The sequence below is a fragment of the Ammospiza caudacuta genome, chromosome 3, assembly GCF_027887145.1.
Source record: "Ammospiza caudacuta isolate bAmmCau1 chromosome 3, bAmmCau1.pri, whole genome shotgun sequence".
Taxonomy (NCBI): domain Eukaryota; kingdom Metazoa; phylum Chordata; class Aves; order Passeriformes; family Passerellidae; genus Ammospiza; species Ammospiza caudacuta.
This window is the reverse complement of record NC_080595.1, coordinates 73,795,051-73,817,739: the sequence shown is the minus strand read 5'-3', so window position 1 is coordinate 73,817,739 and position 22,689 is coordinate 73,795,051. Positions and strand designations below refer to the sequence as shown.

The 22,689-nt window shown below is 37.7% G+C and overlaps 1 protein-coding gene across 1 annotated transcript in view; it reads right to left on the bottom strand.

Moving 5' to 3' along the window:
• Positions 1-2,207: 2,207 nt before the first annotated feature.
• Positions 2,208-22,689, bottom strand: part of CD2AP (CD2 associated protein) — a 77,288-nt gene continuing 56,806 nt past the window's right edge. The window contains exons 10-18 of the mRNA XM_058801105.1: positions 20,856-20,892; positions 20,431-20,493; positions 16,973-17,132; positions 15,010-15,152; positions 8,866-8,981; positions 7,964-8,050; positions 7,161-7,345; positions 6,378-6,441; positions 2,208-5,199 (exon numbers count right to left, since the gene is read on the bottom strand). Coding sequence (XP_058657088.1) covers positions 5,158-5,199; positions 6,378-6,441; positions 7,161-7,345; positions 7,964-8,050; positions 8,866-8,981; positions 15,010-15,152; positions 16,973-17,132; positions 20,431-20,493; positions 20,856-20,892 — 897 coding nt within the window. The 3' untranslated portion in view covers positions 2,208-5,157. The remainder of the gene's footprint in view (positions 5,200-6,377; positions 6,442-7,160; positions 7,346-7,963; positions 8,051-8,865; positions 8,982-15,009; positions 15,153-16,972; positions 17,133-20,430; positions 20,494-20,855; positions 20,893-22,689) is intronic.

Below are 22,689 nucleotides of genomic sequence, written 5' to 3'. Positions count from 1 at the left end.
GGCTTTAGTGTTCACATGGTCATCCAAGGATAAAAAATAAAGCTCTTAATTCTTCAGAATGCTGTCAGCTGTATTTTTAAAGGAAACATAGTTGGAAAGTGTAGCTTTAAGTGAAGGAAGCTCTAAGAGGACAGTAATCTTTATATGTAGCCATAAAACTCCAGATTTTCTTAAAAGTGATAACACTGATTAGAGACCAATTACAAAACTACAAGAAAAAAACAACCACCAGAGGTTAATTAAAATATCTAATTTTTTTCACAGATGTAACGACAACATAAAACTAAGGAAAGAAGTGCACAAGTAAAGACAGCCTTAGCAATTAAATGCATTTTAGATTATGAATGAACCAATTTCACAGACCACTGGTAATTCTCCAGCAGCTCTAATGAGCAGCTCTTATTTTCTGTGGAAATACTCACTGTTTTCAGAAGTCTGGGGAATACTGTGAGCAAAGTTAACCCTGCCAGGGATCCCCAAGGTCTCAGACGCGACTCTCTAACCACTCATCTGCTGCCATCCTGCCCCAGTCTCACCCAGCCCTGCCTGGGTGCCCCGACTCATTTGGAGTTTTCCCATGAAGAAATAATGTTGGGCAGCAGCTGCTTCTTTTCTTGCCTGACTGGATTTAGGCTGAGCAACCTGCAGATGAAGGTGTTGCACTGCAAAATGACAAAACACCTTACAGACACACCCACAAATCTGCCAGATTACCACCTCTGCCAGGAGTCCACAGGGATGAGTCACACCTGTGGGGTTGGTGCCTTTCCTCTGGGTGCAGGAGGCAGCTCTGCTCTCCTGTATTTCATAGATTCAAGGAATGGTTTGGGTTGGAAGGGACCTGAAACACCATCCAGTTCCAGGCCCCCGCCACGGGCAGGGACACCCTCCACTCTCCCAGGGTGCTTTAAGCCCCCTCCAACCTGTTCATGAGCAGTCCCAGGGATGGGACACCTACAACTTCCCTGAACAAAAATCTCTTAAAGACTTCAGAACACTAATGATCAAAATCTGGTCAAGTTAATGCATTGTCCTTCATAAATGCAAGAGCACACTACTGACAGCACCTAGTGCAGCTAAAAAACTCAATGGGCAAATAATAACCTTTTTTTCAGGACTATCCCATCATAAAGGGTGACAGTTATCAGCTGAACCTTGTGCCATGGTCACTGCTGGCTCTTGAAATATCACCTCACCTCCAAGAGCCAGATTTCCAATAGTCAGAAATGTACAGCAAGTAGTTTATCACTACAGAAGAGCAGTTCCTAACACTCCTTCACACAGGACTGATTTGGAAGATCTCTGATCACTGATTTTTTTTTCTACATTCCTGCAATGTGTTCATCAGGAGCTTATGGGGTTTCCTGTCATTTTGTCTGCTGTCCCAACTCCAGCCAGTCCTCAGTCACAGGCATGTCTCCAGTTTTAACCTAAAGACAGGTATTAATTACTGATCTGCTTTGATACAGCCAGCCTCACATCAGGATCCAGTAGGAACTTAGCCAGGCACAATCAAGCACAGCCAACAGAACCCACCTGGGAAGGTGAAATTACTTGCACTTGATACAATACAGACAGAGATCAATTAGAAAAATACTTGAAAGTAAGAAAGGCTAAAAACCAAATCATGTCAAGGTATGGACAGGTTTCAGAAGGCTTCTTGCCCATGTCTTGGAGCTGTGCTTCTACACACTCCCTGCACCTTTACTGTGATGGCAAAACTGAATGGCCCTTGATTCTCAACACCTCCTCAACATCAAGACTTCTCTGAAGGACACAGAGCCCAGCATCCTGCAGCCCTCAGACACCCACACACTTCTCCCACAAGGAAGCTGGGTCAATCTAGGCTCCCAGGGGGTCTGGAAAGAGACTGAAACCATGACTCCCAGCAAAGAGGCACTCCAAACCCTGACCCCAGCAGCATCAGTCTGATGCTTTACAAGCTGGTTGGGGTTGTTTGCATTCCTCAGGCACATGCAGGGAGGGGTTTGTCTTCTCAGCTCTTGCAAAATCCAATTACCCAAGATCTGCAACCAGCTGTGCTCATCATCTGCTTTCTCAGAGATCAGAAACATCTCAGGTAACTTTTAGAGCAGCCAAAAGGCAGTTGTGTGAACCCGGGTTTACCATTTCCTTTGGAAAGAGGTAACAACAGACTTGTGCTATCTTAATGAATACAGGGTATTTATTTAAAATCAACAGATACTTTGCTATACAATTCAAACCTTGCAATAATCACAGCTTTCCATCAGAAATTTCCTTCCATGAATACTAATGAAAAAAAAATCATCTTTGTGGAAGAAAATCAAGTAAGTACACCTGTAATTTTGCTTTTTTAAACTATACCTTCTGTACGACCAGAAGATTTTTAGAGAATCTTAAGATTAAATGAAAACCTGGCAGTTTAAAAATGCCCTTCTGCTGTTTCATTCTTTATGTGCCTTTTCCCTCTTCCATATCCCTATTAAACATGCCATACCCTCAGTTTTCAATTCTTCACTATATACTTAAGTAGGGATTCAAACATGCATTTATCCATGTTACTGACTGGCAATAGGGATCTTAAATAAAGCCTCTGAAGATGCACAGTAAGGTCAGCTCAATACCAGCCAAGGGGAAAAAATGGGGAGAATCAATAGATCCTGAAAAGTTAAAAATTCCCAGTTACATTTGCAAAGGAAAACAGTGCTTTCCAACTGTGAGGATCCTAAACCACCCTGATAGTCAGGAGCCAGAGCATCCCAGTGAGGTAATGGAAATCTGAAAACTTTAAAGGGGTCTGTTATAAATACTTTGCTTCCACCCCCTACACTCCTCCTTGGAAAGAATTTAAGGGCATACAAAACAATCCTGAACAGAACTGAGCAGATGCCTGAAGAGGTTTTTATACTCATTTTATTTGCTGAGTTTGGATAGCATGCATCATTTTACAGCACCGGTAGACAAGTCAGTGAAGCACACTGCTCTTAGGAACTTGTACTGTGGAATGTCTCAAAACCATTACCCTCTCCCCCTCCACTCCAGTATGTAACACTAGCTGAAGACAAGACAGACACACATCAGGGCAACTTCCTTATGGCTACAAATACTCATAGCAGCGACTTTTAAAGGAAGGTTTATTAAATCAAGTCATTGCACTTGGGTCATTTATTGCTATAGCAAACAAAGGCCATTATATAACAAACACCTCTCATTTGTGGCTTTAGCTGATTGTCTTGTTCTGTTCATCCTCTGCAAGCTCACACACAGGCACAATTTCTGCAGAGCAACCCCTTCCAAGATTTGTTTCATGCTCCAATCACAGTGAAGAGCTTGTATAACAAAACTGGGTCCTCCATTAGGCTCAATTCTTGTTTTGCATCACCTGCTCTACAGGCATGAATTCCAGGCAAGAGTTTAGTGTCTGATGACAGCACATGATTCCTCACAACTCATTTGTGATGCACTTGAGCAATTCAAGGTTAACAGCATTAAGAGTGAATCAGCTTACTACCATTTTGACTAGCAAATATTACTCCATACCTGCATAGTGTATTGATCAGGTTTCAATGAGATTTCATGAACTATTTGAATCAGTAATGGACAAACATTCCCCAATCAACCTTTTGATATTTGGATTTTATGACACAAACTGTGGAAGAATCCCATAGTGTGGGATTACTCTCAAGAAGTAATACTTCCATGTCACTTGAACAGTGACATACTGAATAATTATTATATTTATGACTACTCCCATGAAGAGAAGCTGAATTACTTTCTTTTATTGCTGAAGCTGCCAAACTATGAGGCATGTTTTTGTCTTTTAAGTTATAGCAGACCTAAAGGAGATGAGCTGATTAACAGAACTAATGAATTTGACTGGCTTTCTAAAGCTGTATATATTTTAATTCTTTAATCAGACAAACATGGCAATAAATACTATTGTCTCAAATCACTTTGCATATTATTTGTGTATTATTCTGGTGCAAGTTTTGAGCCCAGGAGTTAAAGATAATGGTAATCCACAAGATCTCGACCTCTTTTCCATGAAGTAAAGACACCATCTTGGACACCAGCACAATGATGTCAAAGCAATTGTTCCAATCACTTATTAAAATACAAAGATGTTACTAAGTTTAGAGGTACTCAATATACTGAGAAAGTTTATGGCATAAATATATAAATATTGAGAGCTTTTGAGAGTATCAAAGTTCCAAAGGGATTTATTTGGAGATATATTATAAACAAAACCTGACTATTGTAAAAACAAATCAAGATGCATACTTGAACCACTAGAAAGACTGATGACTTCAGAAACACAGAAGTACAGATGCTGTTACTTAAGGTTTACTCTTTCATGCTCTACACTGTAATATTTTAGGCACAACAGGTTCAGTTGAAACTGGACTCTTGCTGTTTCTGTATTCCTTGCATTTTGTGGTTTAACAGTTAATTTTGTCATGATTTCACAATTAAGTCTTAAATCCCTTTTTAATCCAATAGTGCAAGTGACAAACCGTTCTGCTGAGCTACTGGAATTAGATCATTCAATCTTTCTACAATGCATAGGAGTTTCACTTGCTTCATTGCACTAACAAATTCCTACCTCATTATTCATACTATGCTGTTCAAAAGTTGAGTATTCTCACTGCAGACAGGCACAACAGCATAACCCTGGGTAAGACTGCCAAAATTATACAAATATTATATATTCCCTTTTGCATGTAGGGGAAAAGTAGTGACTACAATTACAACACAGTCATTCCATCCCTTCCAACAGACTATTTTACAGATTAGTTGCAAAGACAGATCACCCTATTTATAGTATAGATCTCTTTAAAAATTAAGCTACAGGTATTCAATAAAAATCTATTAAGGATTCCCTCTCCTCTCTATACAGATTCAGTAGTATTTTCAAGCAAACCAAAAAAATAAGGTCTGCAATTCCAGCACAGTAAGAAATAAGGCCTCTTTTATATTGGCAAAAAAATTACACCATTATTCTTTTTTGTTTTCTTATCTCTCTGAATATAAGACTATATTCCTTTTTTTTTTATTATATTTTTTCTTTAAGACTGTAGAACACCAGAGCATCCATTATAATGAAATAAGAGTCAGTTCTCCTTGTGTTCAGCTTTGAATTCCTGGCGAGTTAAAAACATTGAGTCCATAGCTGTCTCATGCAGACATCACTGCTTTCTTCAATTTTTCTATTTCAAGCTGAAAAAAACAAACATTTTGAAAACAAAGTCATTATTAAAGTAGCTATAAAATCTTCAGAGCTCCCACCAAAGTTATAAGCTTTACATTTCAAAGACACTTAGGTATTACACCATAGAAGCATTTAACAGTACAGTATTTAAAGCTGATTTTGTACCACTATATATTGCTAAAAGAACAGGAATTTAAAATAATTTAAAATTTGACTACAGTACTGGTATAATCTTTTTAAAATTTAAAAAAAAAATCTTATTGATTAATCAGTTTATCTGGATAAACTCTCTCTGAAAAAATAAGTCAAAGCTGGGTTATCCAATCACCTGACAGGTCCTCATGTAATGCTGCACCATCACCTGAGAGCAGCTTCCTAGAACAGCCTTTCATGCAGAACACTGCCTGGATTGATTTGTATTTCTTGACATGGACTTAGAGGACACGTGGAGTTACATCCTCTTCATCTCTACTGCTTATTTAAGGCACCTTCACTGATTGCTTTAGAGTTGCATTAAAAAGAGACTCACCAGAAGTTTCTCTCATGTGTTTCAAGTAGCTTTGTAGCCAGCAAGATATACCATTTCACAATTAAAACACCCCTTTTCAGTACCAGACTGAAATAATTTCCTAGAATGAGCTCATCCTATTAACTACCTAATGGCATCATATTGCACTGTAGGTAGTGTTCTTCATCAGTAAATTGAGGAGTGGCATTCATTCATCAGGAATTTTTTCAGATGCATTCTGTTCTTTTGGCAAATCATCCATACTTAATATTTAAATAATTAATCAAAATTCAGAGAAGTTTACTTTTGTTTTTCTTTTGATTTCTTAAATTAAATAGGTCTTTCAATCTTATAAATGCAAAGTATTAACTGTGTCTCCTGGAAGTTGTCCAGTTGGATATATTTCTAGAAAAGAGAAGAACCCAACAGCACTAAATTGAACTGCCACCCCAAACCCTACACTGATTGTTACAAATAATATTCCAGAAAAAGAAAGCTGAACTTGGATCTTCTCTATACATCCAAATGCTTAATGAGGCATTCATTCAATCACAAAATAAAACAGTAAAACAAAAAGAGACTGAGCAGGTTTGTCAAGACTTTCCTGTGGCATCAAATCCCAGAACAAAGCCTACACAGCCCTGAACTCCCCATGCCCTCCCAGAGTGGTAACATTACCTCCAGATTGCTTCGCAACAGCTTCTCTTCTTCCAAATCCTTCTTTAGTTTTTCCAGTTCTCTCCTAAAAGTAGTTAAGATAGAAACAGAATTGAGAAGGGGGAAAAAGAAACTTCACATTGCTGAGGACAGGATGCAGAGGCCTTGTTTGTATTTTACAAATGGGATTCACAAAACAAGGCACATGCCCACCAGTGAATTGTTACTCACATCTGTTGGAGCACAAATTTCCACCATCACTCAACACTTCTTACCTACTGCTATTCACCTATCCCAAATTCTTAATCCCAATTTTAAGAGGCTACTTAAATGTTTGTGCTGTTATTTATTATTTAAAGTTTAATTCAAGCTAAAATAACCTAAAATAACATGGCTACTTCTACACAGAGAACAAATTAAAATATAAGTCATATCAATACTGCAAGTACTTGTGCACAGTGTTACACAAGGCCTGTACCATGTATTTATGTCATTACTACAGAAAATTAACTACTTTTCCTTACAAAGAAAGCACAAACTGTTCAATAAATACTTTCAAAAAGATGTAATGGATGCAGGAGTGCCAAGTAGGAGGGAAAAAATATGTACAAATTCCAAAAATACTCTGACATCAAATTTGCATGTATTCAGGACATTTAGTAAGATTAATTTAAATAGAAAAGACCTGAATTTATGTATTAATATGTTATTAGCATAGAATAGCTCTCATTTTAAAGTCTGGCATTGAAGACATTTATAAGATGTCTATATAACCCCTTGCAGACTGACAAAGGAAATATTTACCCATGCTCTTTCTTCAGGGCATCTACTAAACCCATTAAATCATTAATCTGAGTCCTGAGCTCTTCCACAGAAATTTTTTCCTCATGTGCTTCTCCTTTCAGTTGGAGGTCTCCAGGTAAAAAGTCGAGTATGACAGAGCTTGGTCTCTGAGATGAAGGTGGAATCAGTGGGCTGAATGCAGATGGCTAAAAAATAAATTGGCAGAAAGGTAAGAAGTGAAATCTTTATGAACTGAATGCTTACAGCACACAGGTTGTACCAGGATGGGAGCTAAATGTGCATAAATTCCCTTAATTTTCTACCTAAAAGGTTAAAAAAAAGTCCAGTTTGAATGGATTACTGGAGTACATGAGATAGTTACTTTATACAGCTCTTAATTAAGGATTTACCTGAGAGTCCTGTAGTCACTAAAGAAAGTACTTCCACTTCAGTCCTCTTCACTTTAAAAAAAAGTGATTTAATGGATTCCACTGGATCATTATGCACAAACTTTTGTGCACTCTGCTGATCTGCTCAGTTATTCTGTCTGTCAGGAGACTGAAGGCAGAGCGGATATGGAACTTATTTGGGAAATACCACCTGAGACAGCAGCTCTCACCAGAACTCATGCACTTTATAAGTATAAATGAACTTCAGTACTAAATTTCTTACTATGAACTTTATACTAAATGACTGAGCTCACTTGCACTCAACTACAAGCACTAGCATTCAGATGGTTTCATGAACCTGTACTGGAAATGCAAACAGGATGAACAGAACACCAAGCTGCCTGGTACTCCTCTGGCTCCTTGGTAGCATCATACCTTTTTTGTTTCAACTGGCTTTGGTTTGGCACTTTCTTCTTCTTTCTGCACCTTCAAAATTTTTTCTGGACCCACATTTTGACTTGCCTGGTAAACCATTCATAAGGAATTAAAAAGTTTTCAGAATTAAAAACAACAAATATTAAAAGTAAATTTAAAAAAAATAAGACTTTCATGTGTTTCTAAAAATGAAATAGTAAAGGGGAAAACCAAGTAACAAAAGTTAAATTGCTACACTATCAAACTTTTCTATCCCTGACAGTCAGAACTTTCCTTCCCCACAATGAGCTGAACTTAAATCAAACACAGGAATCTCGGGCAGGATTTTCAAGCATATTTGCAATCCTTAAGCCTGTGACACTTCTGGGAGCCTGTAGGTGCTTCCACAAAACACAAATGGGCAGTAACTGTAGATGGTAACTGGCATAACTATGCAACATACCCAGTGAGAAAAACTGATTTCAAGGACTCTGCACCACCTGCTTCTCATTATCTGCCAACCTCCCATCAGCACTAAGATCACACCCCTCACGTTACAGCAGCACTAAATTACAAATTTATAGTGGCCAATTGTCAAAGTCACTAGAGACAGTTTCAGAGCCTTGTGTATGTACAACACCTATTGCACCATCAGTGAGGCCAGAAGAGCTGAGCATTTCCTGCAGCAAAACCCCATGGAACAGAAACACTCCTTCAGCTGCAACACAGTTCCAGTTGTTTCTCTTACATTCACTTCCCTTCTGGGCATGGATCTCCCTGCACACAAAACCTACAGGAACTGAACCCCTGCAGCATTTTGCCCTTCAGGTAAATGGCTCAAAAGACTGTTCCCCAATGTAGTCCTGTTTCCTGGGAAGCCAGTTTTTAGTTCCCTACTAGGAGAACACCCCCAAAATACTCACAGGACTACTGCTATTGAAACGGGAAGGCAGCCTCCTACCAGGCATCTTGGGCCGGTTCGCAGTCGGGTGTGACAGATTATCTGAGGTAGCTATGACATCATCAAAGCTTAACAGATCTACAAAAAGAGGAAAACAGAGACCAGCATCAAAACCAGAAAGTTTTGCTGTGTTCTTTTTATCACTTTTTTGTTTACTTAAAACACCAAAAAAATTATCAGAATTCTTGTTGTTTTGAGGATTTTCAGCATATACAACACATGAGGTATCTGAAACAACTGCATGACTTTGACATATCTGGAAAACTCTATTTTCTCCCTTGAAAAAAGATAAGAGTTAATTCAACTAGGACTTAAATTCAAGTTAATTTGTGTGAACAGAAGAAATGCTCTAGCAACATGGCATCATCTGCAGAAAATATGCTTATTACTTTTTCTAAGAACTGCCATATTCAACTACTTGAGAGTATATTTTTTTGTCACTGAACTTGACTTCTTATCACATGAAAAGCATGAAAATGCAAGTTTAGTGACTAAGACAAAAATAAAAGCAAAATGGTAAATTACATAGTGGTGTACTCCACACATTGGGGAAAGTTAACAAGACATTAACTGCACCTACATCTGTGCAGAGTAGTTTTTTTCATGTTCAGTAGCTAAAGATAATACACAACTTCAAAAAGACTTTAATAAAACACTTCAAAACACCTCTCTTGTACTTTATTCAATCACACAGATCTCTCTGCTCATTAGGCTTTTTATGCTCACACCTCTAGGAAAACTCTCTCTGTCAGATCAGCAGAAATGCTTTACATCCTCTGGGAACAGGCAACTTCAGGAAAAAAAGTTGATAATAGAAGAACTGACCACGACTAGTCTTAGTAACGTAGGTATTTTACCTAAGTAACAACAGGACTTGTCCTTTTCTCCACAAAAATAAATATACTTACCTGGCAACAGATGTTCTGTGAGATTGAGTGGTGGTTTTTATTTAAGTATTGACATAAGATTACAGTTATTATGTATCATTTACAACCCAAATACATGACTTAGTTTATAGACTAAAGTCTATAGGCTAACTTAAATACCACACAGTATTTACTACAGGCACCATAAACAACATTCAAGACTTTGGGTTTGATTTTTTTCATGACCTCTGATTCTTACTTGACATTATGATTTAGCAAATAGAACCTATGATATGTCTTTTCCTGCATTCCCATTAAAGGTCAGATAAGAAAAAAGCCTTGGGTACACTGAGCCAGACCATTAATACTCCTTCAGTGTCTGGATGTCTTAAAATCATCTGATTAACCCAAGTTTTACTCACACATTGTCAAAGTTATTTTCTACCTTTAGGTACTAAGTAGGTACTAAGTTTTCCACTGAATGTTTTAATTGATTTTAATGTGTTCTCTGCATTAATATCCTTGAAGGCCTTAGAACATTCAGCTCCTTTGGACAGCCCTGACCAGACCTACTTCATCACCCATTCCTTTATAGCACGGTTACCAATCAGTTTTGCTGCTTTTTACTTCTATTCAAGAGAATGTCAAGAAAGTCTTGTGTAAGCATGCAATCACACCTGCAGTTATACAAGCAGGGGAGAAAAAAAAAGAAAGAAGAAACAGAAGAGTGATGAATGGCAAGCAGCTGACGGAAAAGAGGATGAGGGAGAAATAAATGAAAAGGGACTTCTGTTCCAGTCTGTGCCAATAAAATATTTCCTTTAAAACACTGCAAGCAACAGTGACCACAGAGTCATTGCATGGTCTTTACTCAATTCTCAGTAATCCCAGAGTACAAAGCTGTCAGAATCACAAAGGGGTTTGGGCTGGAAGGGACCTTAAAGATCCCCCTGTTCGAGCCCCTGCCATGGGCAGGGACACCTTCCCCTAGACCAGGCTGCCAAAGGGCAAATTAGAATGTGTGTTAGGTAGTTATCATTAAAAAGGTAACAAGAAAAACTTTTATGTCTTTTCCCCCTCATCTCACTAATTTCTGACTTTAAATGATCCTTCTTTTGTCATTCTACAGAAATGACAAATCATTTTGCAAGAAATTTAAGTAAGAATTATAAATTTAGTTGCTATTATGATTGTAATGCCAGTCCTGTCTCCATGAACAGTAAACATCAGGCATATTAAACGTAAGTTTGAAAAAAAAAAATCACATTATTTGACAAGGCTTGAAGACTGCTAGAGTCCTGAACTGTGTACTATATAAATATAGATAGTGGGATGTTACAAAAACCAAGGACTTTCCCCACATTTCTAACATCTTCTAAAGGAATTTGTTACACCTGAGAGAATTGTTCAACATTAAGATTTTGCCAGCAGATTCCAGTCAGAGAGAATTCTGACTCTACTTGAATTTTTGTTTTTACTTTTCCAATTTATTGCTTTGGTATAGGGAAGAAATTAAAACACAGGTTGGTGGAGATTGGGGTTTGGGCTTTTTGGTGGTGGTGGTGGTAGGCTGATTGGTTTTACTGTGGGCTTAGGGGGTTTACTGATGAAATCCATTGAAAGTTCGCAGTCTACACCCATGTCAATCAATAAAATGATTTATCAAATAGGACGCTTACAGACAGCCTGTCAGCAATTGTTAAAGGAAATCCCATCATAGTGCCAAAAGAGCAATACCACACATCTGGTGATAATCTGGGTCAAAAAAAGGAGTTTCTGATTGAGCAAGAGCACCTTTCTAAGAAGATGAACTAAGCCTAAAGTTACATAGCATGGACTATTAGAAATGTTTCTTCTACAAGCTTACCACAGATCTACCACAGAGCTGTTAGGAGCTTTAACAGGCACAAATAATGAGAGGCTTTGTTAAGATTTGTGAATGTTTCAAGTGTATTCATAGCAGCTTTAAAGCTTAAAAAGCCTTCACAAAAAGAAGCAAAGCTGAAAGGTGGCTGAAGAAATCATGGTTCCACCATCTCACATGGCTGGGGTTTAAATACCCATGATACAAGTGAAATGCATCCAATATTTTAGAAAATAAGAACTCACATTGATCTGTGGAGTAAAAAGATGCCATCCTTTCTAATATTATTCATCTTGCTGAGATTTCCCCCCAGAAATTCAGGGCACAGCTATAAGCTATAAAATATTTAAGTGCCCAGAAGCTTCATGACTGTGTTCTTTGTGTGTACAGAATGATAAAGCCATTCAACCTACATACACCAGATGTACTAAAGGTACTGATCATATTTCACTACAAACAAACACAAAGTTTGGTTTATCAACAGCTCAACTATAATTTTTTTCTTACTTTTAGTCCCCACCAGTTCCTAAAGGAAAAGCCTACTTAAAGTAACTTCTTTAACAGCTAAGGAAAACAGGCATTCAAACAAAAAAAAAAAGTGCATTTTTAATAGAAACCCCAAAATTTTAGTACCAATAATTGCAACTGAAAACCACGTTCACGATGTTAGGAAGAGGATGTGTATGGAATAAAGCATTTGGATTTCCTTAGAGATTGTTATCTTACCAAAATGGAGAAGGGTAGGGTAATTTCCTGACACGTAAGAAGGGAAACATGGCAAACAGGATAGGAAACAAAATCTGGAAAGAAAAGTCAAGGAGAGGAATGTCTAGAAAAAGATTCTGAACAAAAAAATTATTTTACAAAGCAGGAAAAAGAAACATTTGTAGAAGAAACAGAATTGCTTTACATGTTCAGCATGCCAGCACTACAGCTTTAGTCTTTTACAGTACTTGATTCTAATCAAACAGAGAAACATTTATGCAATTTTTCAATTAAAATTTCAAGAGGAGTTATTTCAATGTGATCAATATTTCTAAACGGTTCTGATTATTTGTCCTCATCTAACGGCTGGTGACAATTTTGGCATGGGATGGGTTGGTTCTTTCATAACAGAATATTTACAGCTTCTTATGCTGAACTGAAAATGGCTCAAACTAAACTTCATGGTCAAACTATGTTGCAAAAAAACAGGACCCATATTTCAAAAAAAAAAAAAATCCTAAAAATTCATCTATTCATCTACCCCATGATCATAATCTGAAGATAGGGGAAAGAAATAAAAAATAAAGACTCTGGTAAAGCAGTTGCCAGCCCCAGCCATCTATTTTCCCTCATCTTTTATTAATACCTATTCTAGTTATTGTAAGGTTAAACAGTCTTAGAAGTTATATAAGGACCCAACATTTTTTTTTTTTTTTTTTAATATAGACTGGGCTGCACAGGGTATTATGTCTTTAGCATCACAGTATGCAGAGAATTAGAGCATGAGATTCATTACATTTTACTGGCAGGAGTTTGGATCAGTCCCTTTTCACAAGAGAGTAGGACTGACTTATGCAGATTGTTTTAAGGAATGCCAGTTTGACAAAACAGAGGATTTCTGAAACCTTCCTTCAACTGCAGCTCCTTGACCCTTCTCAGTGCTGCAGCCCCACATGAACTGCTTGAGCCTCCTCTGCTTGCTGTGCACCAAACGCAACTGAACTGAACATTGTGTACCCCTGGGCCCTGCCTAGGTATTAAAATCTTCAATTTCTCCAGAAGCCTGTAAAAATTTATGTTAGAAAAAAAAATTCTTTTTTTTAATCAATCTGTGTAAAATTATTCTTTTTCTATCACAGAATATTCTGAGTTGCAGTACATACATCAACACCTGACAACACAGCTATTATGTTGCCGCTCTGGTTATTAAAGATTTCAAGGTAACTGAATGTAAATATATTCCAGCTGTTTTCATGGGGAATTTTTCCTGAGTTTAAATGATACTACACTATACAGTAATACATCAAACACAACCCGAGAGATAATCATAGAATGTATTACACTAATTCGAAAGCTGATAATCATAGAATGGCTTGGGTTGGAAGGGAACTTCAAGATCTTCACCTTCCACTATTCCAGGCTGCTCCTAGCCCCATCCAACCTGACCTTGGACTCTTCCAGGGATGGGGCAGCCACAACTTCTCTGGGCAACCTGTGCCAGGGCCTTACCACCCCCATATTAAAGAATTTTTTTCTACAATCTAACCTGAGTAGCATAATTTCTGTATTAGAGACATACATGAATTAACCTTTCCTCATATAAAGCACTTACACTTAAAAAGCATATTTTAACATGCTCAATGAAAAAAAAGTCAGGAGTATTCTTTTCCATTCCTTAACTGCTTCAGTTCTTTCAATGCATTATTTTTATCTTCCAGATGAATTTATTATACTTTGGACCAACTATTCTACAACTAGAATATCGTAATTTGCCTTAAAAATAAACATATTTATACTATTTTTAAATTTGTTATTACTGAAATCTTTTCTGAGACAAAAAGTTGCATTTGAGATATGCAAGATGGACACTGCAGGTATAATTCACTACAGCTTTTTCTGAAGTGGTTAATCATTAAAATATAAATAATTTAAGAGTTTAGAAAAATATGCCCACAGCAGCTGATCTCTGCCTAAGTGACACACAGAGGTCTGGTATCAGTTGTACTGTCAGTCTAGGCCTAATAGTATCAAGACAGTAGTTCAGAGGTTCTGATCATTAAATGTGGGTGCTTTAAACACTATCAAAGGTTTTACTGAATATATTTAGAATTAAGGAGATGCCAGGTTGGCTCAAGGTGCTTTAAACAAAGCCATAAGCATGTATTCAAATGTACAATGCTCCATGCTTTTTTAAGGTCCCAATTTAAGGTATGATAAAGTCAAAATCTAGAATAGCTCTGAACTAAATTACAGGAGGCCAAAGGTAATGGCATTACCAAGAATTCTGAAGTTAGCTAGAAAAGCAGTTATCTGACTTGCAAAAGCAGAACAAACTGAACCAGCCATTAAGAAAACAACTTCATAAAAACTCAAGATGAAAGTGGCAGCAAAAAAAGCAAGCTTTCAAATTAGAAGGACAAACCATTACCTCTGTCTCCCCTCCTACCCACTGTTCCAACCCAGAGCTCAGCAGCTACCTGCAAATACCCTGCTGACATCTGCTCATCCCCTCCTGACTCTTACCTTCAGCTGCCTCCAGCACTTCTAAAAAAATACACAGGCATAAATGAACTCAGTGGCATTTTGAGTAAATCACTCAAAAAGCTTATTCCAGCCCTGTAAAACACAGCAATCCAAACAGAGAGGCACAAAAGAATATTTCTTTTCTTACCTGATTCTTTAGAGCTCTTTACCACAAGTGAATCTACCTCTACTGATTTTGGTCTGAGTGGCAATGGTTCAGAGTCTAACTTTGGTTTTGCTACTGGCTCGACTTCAGATTTCGGTCGAAGAGTAACAACTTCTCCATTAGTTCTGTGGTAAGGAAAAAAAACAAAACAAAACCTGCCTAGTCAAGAGATGAAATAGTTTAAAAGGGAAAAATACCAAGAATTAGAAGCAAACTGAAAAATTATGGTAGATTTTATAACTTTCTAAAGCCTTGTTTTAAAATCAAGGCTTCTTGAGATCAATTCTACTCCTATGAAAACCAATTTTTCTGCTCCATCTCTTGCAGAGTTGCTAGATGTACACAAAACCCATGTGAAAATAATCCAGAACTTTTAGGACACACTTTGGCATTTCAGTTCAAAATATTACACTTCAAACAACAGGTGAGCTAAATAATACTTTCACTAATACCTCTTGAAATAATTCAGAAACTGACCCCTTGACATGAAAGAAAATTTCCTGTACAGGAAAAAGGGCTGACAGGAACAAGGTATTTCTTGCTGGATATGGAAAAAGTCACCTTGTAGCTTTTGTTCTACTATGCATTCCTTCCATATCTGCTCACATCTTTCACAGACAACAAAAATCCCAAGAACAACAATGAAAAAAATCCAAAGTAGTGCAACCTCCACCAAAATAAATAAAAAATAATAGGAAACATTTTCCTTTACAGATCTTGCCATCACAAACCCATGCTGACCAGGCCTGATTACCTGGTTGGCCTGTACATGTCTATATATAAACTGTGCCCCTTTCATTAATTCACCTCTCAAAGCCTGTAAAAGTTTTATTGCAGTAGAAAAAGAGATAGCAGCCTGATCTTCCTAAAACAATGCTAAACACTTTAAGACATTTAAATATCTCTAAGATTTAAAGGTTTCAATTATCAAGGCCCACAGCTTACTACAGACCTCTATTTAACTGCATATGGGCATCCCTTTAGAACAACAATTATTTTCTAAGCTGGAAAACAATATGACTTGTGGTTTGAAAAAAATAATCTTTACTTGGGAAAGCCTCCAAAATACCAAGTGAATATAACATAATTCTATACTGAAAAGTTATTTAAGGCGCAAGCTCTTTGATGTAGCAGCTTTATTTGCACAAGGCCAAGTGTAGCACAACCTCATTTTCTCATGGTTCTTTCAAGCCAACATCCCAAAGGGACAGTTACCAGTCAGCTGCTGGTTTACACTTCTGGGTAAGGGCCTAGAAACTGCTGCAGTGGAGAAAGAAAGGAAAATTCTATGTGTGGGAGACTGTATGGATGCAAAATTAGTTATAGTGGAAGTTTCAAACTCACGAAGAAAAAAAAATTAAGCGGATCTAGAAGAAGTATTTGTATCTACTTATCCAGTAACTCAAGGGAGAAGGCTCAAGAGTAGAGAATCTGAATGTGGTTCTGTAGTAAGTGCTCCCTTCCCCAGGAGTAGACATGAGTACCACAGTGAATACCTTTAGCACAGGTACCTGTGCTCAGTTCTTCCTTTCCATCTATCTTAGCCCATGCAAAGTGTTCAAGCCTTGAACATTGAGGCAGCTCAAATTTTCAGGGTTTTTTTCAACACAGTAATAATTCTCAAGGGCCATGCCCACATTGTTTTATTCCACCCTGTTACTGTAGCTACAGCAGCAATCAGATGAGCAATTTCATCTGCACCATGGTCAGTTATGCTCTAATGCTGACTCTGAGATGGATTCAATGTCTCAAAGGATTTGAAAAGCCTAAGTTCACCTTCATAAAGACTTGGAGAACTAAGACAATGGTAGGTATAAGGCAAAACTTATCCTTGCATCCTTTTCACCCTTAAAGCACACATTTCTTCCCAACTCATCCATGAGGGAAGAGCAAACAACAAATCAAACTGACTATACTTGGTGCCTGCAGTTTCAGTGATACTGACTTGGATGCAGGTGATGGCAAACCAGGTTTGTCTGGACGTTTTGGGTGCAGGAGCCCTGCTCTCAGTAGGCTGTTGGTCTTGCTTGGAGGAATCGGCTTCTTGGGTGGTACTTGAGGAGCTTGTGGCTTCAAAGGCTTCTGATCCAAAGCTCCTTTTTCATCTGACAGAGGAAGTCACATTTTAAAAACTCCACATTGTCTAGAATTCTTACACTGCTAATCAGTTAGAAAGCACTTGCTGTCAGAAACGCCTCCTCTGAAGATCAAAATGAAAAATACATACGCAAGTGTCTTAAATGACACCTTATCAAAACACACAAATTACTTACCTGAGCTCAAAAAGATTTATCTAAGAGTAAGATAAATCTTCCTACTGACATGAAACAGCAGTAATAAATTATGGATTCACATTATTGCACTGCAAATGACAGGTAAGAACCAAAAATCTATGTACTGCTTTGTCTTTTCTACAAATTCATTTGATTTTCTATGAAAGAGGTAGGGGGTTTTATTTTGTTGTAACTAGACTTCTTACACACACAAACAGTGTAATTTATCTATGGATGAAGGGGAGGAGAGAAATGAATTTTTATCTGAATAGTTGAATTTATTTTATCTCAAGTCTGCCTTGCTACACAGAGATGGAAATTAGGTATGAATAATACAAAAAAAAACAAACAAACAAAAAAAAATAACAACAACAAAAAAACCCCCTTATTTATTTGTTTAATGACTACATGATCTAACTGAATCCTGTCCAAAGGAGCTGGCATACAACATACAGGACACTGAAAAATTCAAGCTGCCTTACAAGCAAGAGTTGAATAGGTTTGAACCCGTGTGTCCTAACTCTACCCTGCTGGATTAGCCAGACCAAACTTTTTACTTTTCCCTGTAAAACCATGCCACAGTTCAATATACACTAAGTACTGAATATTCTAAAAAATAATTGTTAGGTTACAGCAAAGGGTTACAGTTCTTTACAGTTACTGCCCTTATAGGGCAGTAAATCAGTAAACTGGGATGGAGAGAGTGACCTTCAGCTTTGATTCTCCCCTTCTGCAATTTGCTTTTAACCAAGTATTGATCTGGTGTAAATTGTTTATATATGCTATGGACCTGGGAGCAGGGGCTGGGTATTTGCTTCAGCTCCATGCCAGCAAAGTGCCTGAACTGCCAGGTCTAGGACTGATTCCCTTTGGATAAGTCCTGCAGCCACTGAGCACCCTCCAACCCCAAAACAGGAAGAAGCCGACGTACTTTCACAGGAGTATTGGGAAGCAAACAGATCCTAGAGACACTTCTGCCAAAAGCATTGCTCTGGGGCAGAACTGTCTTCCTGCTCTGGGACACTTGAACACCAGGAGGAGAAATGAGCCAAAACAAACTGGCTGCCATCTCCCTGCAGTGTCTCAGCATGCAGCTAAGAGCGCAGGATGCTGAAGCAGTGGAAGGATTTGCCACACGGTGGGGCTGCCTGCCCTGTGAAAAGCAGCACACCAGCAGCAGCAGCCACTCCTGCCTCCCCACCCAACACACAACACTGCCAGTTTTAACGCCCAACACCAGCCAGCACTAACTGCAGATCAATCGGCTTTATTGAAGCTGTGCTGAGCACAAATTGCTTTTAAGAGAGTTCATAAACAGGGCAGAAAAAAATGCTGTCATCAAACCCTACTCCTGAACTCTCATCTGTCAGTTCTCCTTTCTAATACTCCAACTCAGAATCTGAATATAAAAAATGTCTATAGCTAAGTGGAGTAAGTTAATACCAAAGGCCAAGGTTCACCATGAACACAGAAACTGGGCATTTCTGCTGGACAAAATGGCATGTCTTTTTTGGATTTTGCTTCTCAATGAAAAAGAATGTTGGCTAAAAATGAATAGGTTAGGAAATAGAAAATAGAAATCTGAAGACATTTACACTAGAAAAAAATTTCTACATGACAGACACCACTAAGTGCCCTTCACTATAAATACAGAAACACAGAAACTCTAATTTTTGATCAATATTTGATTGCAATAAAGACAGATTAGTCTCCCAGCAGGCATAAAAAATGACATGGTTTGATAGCTTCTGATTAAAGCTGCTCAATTAATATTTTTTTCCTGAGAACTAGTTACAGAACAATTTCATACTTAATGGATTCAATTACTAGTATTAACAGTGCTATTTTTCCACAAGTCCAATTGCACTGATAAATGGGTGTATCTTCCAGTAAAACACTAGTGCTATCTAGAAAACTAATTCTTATGACCTGATCTGCAACTGAATCCTTAACAAATTTTTCCTCCTTCATTTCCTGTAGCTCAGTAAAGAAGAGTTCTTTACCTTGTAATTTTTTAAAAGATTTCACATTCCTATGTTTTTTGGACGGTGTCACTCAATATTTTTGCCTATATTCCTCCATGAACAGTTGAGCTCAACTATGCAAAGATTAACACTTTAGTCCAAACAAAATTAGTTTAAAATTAAACTGGTTTCAGTTTAGAAGTATTTAAAAGGAGCCAAGAGATCAGCATTTCTGGAATCATACAGCTGATCTTAATTCACATCTGAAGACATTGCTCCAACAGATAAAAATTACTCTTTGGTCATATACAGAACAAACAGAAGTGACTTAACAAGTGTTTTTCATATTCAATACCTGAGAGGGTGCCTTGTTAAAATGGGGGTTATAAAAACTGCCCCCAAGGAAGCCAAGAAACCCATCAGGAGCCACACTGGTAGAAATGCTGGTCAGCCACAGTTCTCCATTCACAGGACAGAGTGGTTTTGTAATTTGGTTAAGCTGCAGGATTTCTTCTGCAAGGCCCAACCAACACATTTGTTTAAGCTTCTCACTTTTAAACACAATCAAACATTTTCACTTGGCAAGTTTTTTCAAACATGGAAAGAAGCCTTTTAGAATCTGTTTGGGTGACAACAGTAGCTTTGCCTCTGGAAAAAGGCATCCTTTAAATTTTAAGAATAAAGCAGTAAATGTCTCCAAATTCAGTGGAACTTGAAAATATGGAATATAGCAAGAATTAACAAGATAAGAAATCTCCATTTCTGAGACTGTAGCATCTATCTAAGGAGTCTTGTATCTGTTCTGTGTAGCTCTTTCAAAATACTTTTGACCAGACTGATTTTTGCAGCAGCTGACCTTTGCCTTTCTAATAACTTACTCCTGCTGCTCAAAACTGCAGCCACGGTCACAGAACTACACCTTCAGAAATTTAATAGTAACTATGTTACTGTGCAACACAATAACCAATCTTCAGAATGTCATGTAATAACAAGAAATAAACATTTTAATAGAGTTTAACAATTCCTCTAACCACTCCCAAGACATTTTTGTAACATCACAGACATGACAATTTCAGCAGATGGTATCAAGGGAGCTTGTATGATGGTTCCTGAACAGAGACCCATTGCCAGAGCAGCCAAGTCAATATGAAGAAAACTGCCCTTACCTTTTTCTTCCGCCCTCAAAGAAAGGAATTTCTTCTCTCCAGCTAGCAATTCAGGTCTTGAAGCTGAATGCAAATGCAAACCACAGACATTTTTCAAAGAGCTTTAATTATCTTGGTCACTAACTAAAAATAAGACTAATGCCAAGTTGTGTCTTCTCTTTTGCAAGGACTGTAATACTGTTTATAAACACTCACTTGAGCCCAAAAATGGTGAGCCATTGTTAAAATGACTCCAAAGTAGGCTCCATCAAAATTTTAAAAATATACAGCAACAGCAAAATATATAAAGTATTAAAAGTAAGCTTGAGGTGTGACTATGGCTGCATTACTAAGAAATAAAAAACTCCTTCTAAATTTTCTTTTGAAGTCATACACTGCTTCTGCAATTTAGTATTTTCTCAGAACACCAGACATGTACTACATACCGGGACTTTTAACTGGAGGTGGAGGTTTCTTTGGCTTCTGCAAAATGAAGGGGAAAAAACCAAAGTCAAACAAGCAAGCAAGCAGATATTCTCTGTATCCAAGACATCCTCATTTGTGTTTTGTTTTGCATACTGTAACGTGGAGCTTGTTTACCAGCTGATTTCAAAGTATTTCACAAAGGAGGCAATCAATTCAGACAGGAAACACAAAGACCTGGAACAATTCCTCTGGTATCTCCCAGACAACCAGTTATAAAAATTCAGGAACAAAATTCAGGTCTGTTGAAATTAAATCAGTGCTTCAGCAATGTGCATAAACAGAGGAGAAAAAACCCTAAATCCAGTAATTTCATCTTTTGTAGTCCAAAGAATTGCTCTGATCACACTCATTTTGATTTCAATATGTAAACCTCAATCTTAGTACAATACCAGTTTAAAAGAGTAATCAGGTAACTTTTTAAACCAAAAACATTCACTTTCACTAAAAACAGGTTTCTGAATTGAGTATCAGAGGAATGGCTCCCATTAACTGACTTTTAAACTGGCGTAACTGTAAGAAAAAACTAATAGATGCTGGCAGCATTTCTCTCAAAGACTGCAGTTACATCAAAAACATTGTTTTGAGCTCCCTTATCATTATATTTAAGTGGGAGAGATGGACAAACTATGCCAGCCATTAAAAATGTACAAAATATCACAATGCAACAGTTTGTGCACTGAAATTACTATTTTGAAACAGTTACCCATCACTTTTTGATACACTTGGAAGCTGAATCTCTGTCCTGCTGAAAGGAGACTGGCACCTCCCAGGAGAGATCCCAACCACTCATACTTGGAAAGTGATTCATTAAATTGCTTTAGAAGAGGGGCCTTTCTGGTTGTACTAAGGACAAGATTCCCTGATAAAATGATACAAAAGCCTACAAAACCACTTGTTCTTCACACAGGTACTGCTGAAACCATACAGGCTCTCTGTAGCACACCGCTCCGAAAACACCCTGCAGTGGGAATTTTTCAAACACTTGCTATGGATGGATTTCACTTCTGTGCCCCTACAGCTATTGAATAAGCTCTTTTTAATGCAACAAGATTTTATTCTAATGTGTGAAATGTAACTAAGCAAGCAGGAGAACCCATATTCAATTTCTTTCTCTGGTTTCAGAGGACACAAAAGCAAGTGTACCTAAGTAACAAAATTCTATTTTCTTTCTTCCCAAAAAAGTAACTACATTATCCAGCTGTGCAGCATTGCTGCCTGTACGAAAAACAATTAAACAGAGTCCAGCATCAACTTGCCATTATACAGTTCTGCTCTGTTTTTTCATGAAGTCAGTATCAAATAGCTGATTATGATCACCAGCCATCCAATGCCTTGAACCTGAAAGCTGCTCAGTGCAAGGTGAATCCCTGTGCTGAGACACTGCACACAAAGCAGAATAAAGGATCAAAGCAGAGAAATGCTGTTTAGGGTAAAAGAATGGTTCCCCCCTCCCTCTCTGTAGGAAACAACTCTATATTGTGAAATAGCAACCCTACCTACCCTCTTTTCTTGTATTTTATGGCATTTATGCCACCCTTGCACAACTGAGAATCCATCTGTAAAGAAAATTCTGACTGGAGGTAGGTAGGTTTCTGAGTATGCAAGGCAACTCAGGATAAATGATAAATTAATAACTCCTGATCTGGAGCTGAATCCATTCCACCTGGGGCTGATGTACATTTGGGAATTAAAACAACCATCTTTGCTACACAAATGTGACAGAACCAAAACACCACACTAATCTCAACAAAAAAAACCCATTGTAAAATGAGGACCAAAATTATAAGATCATTG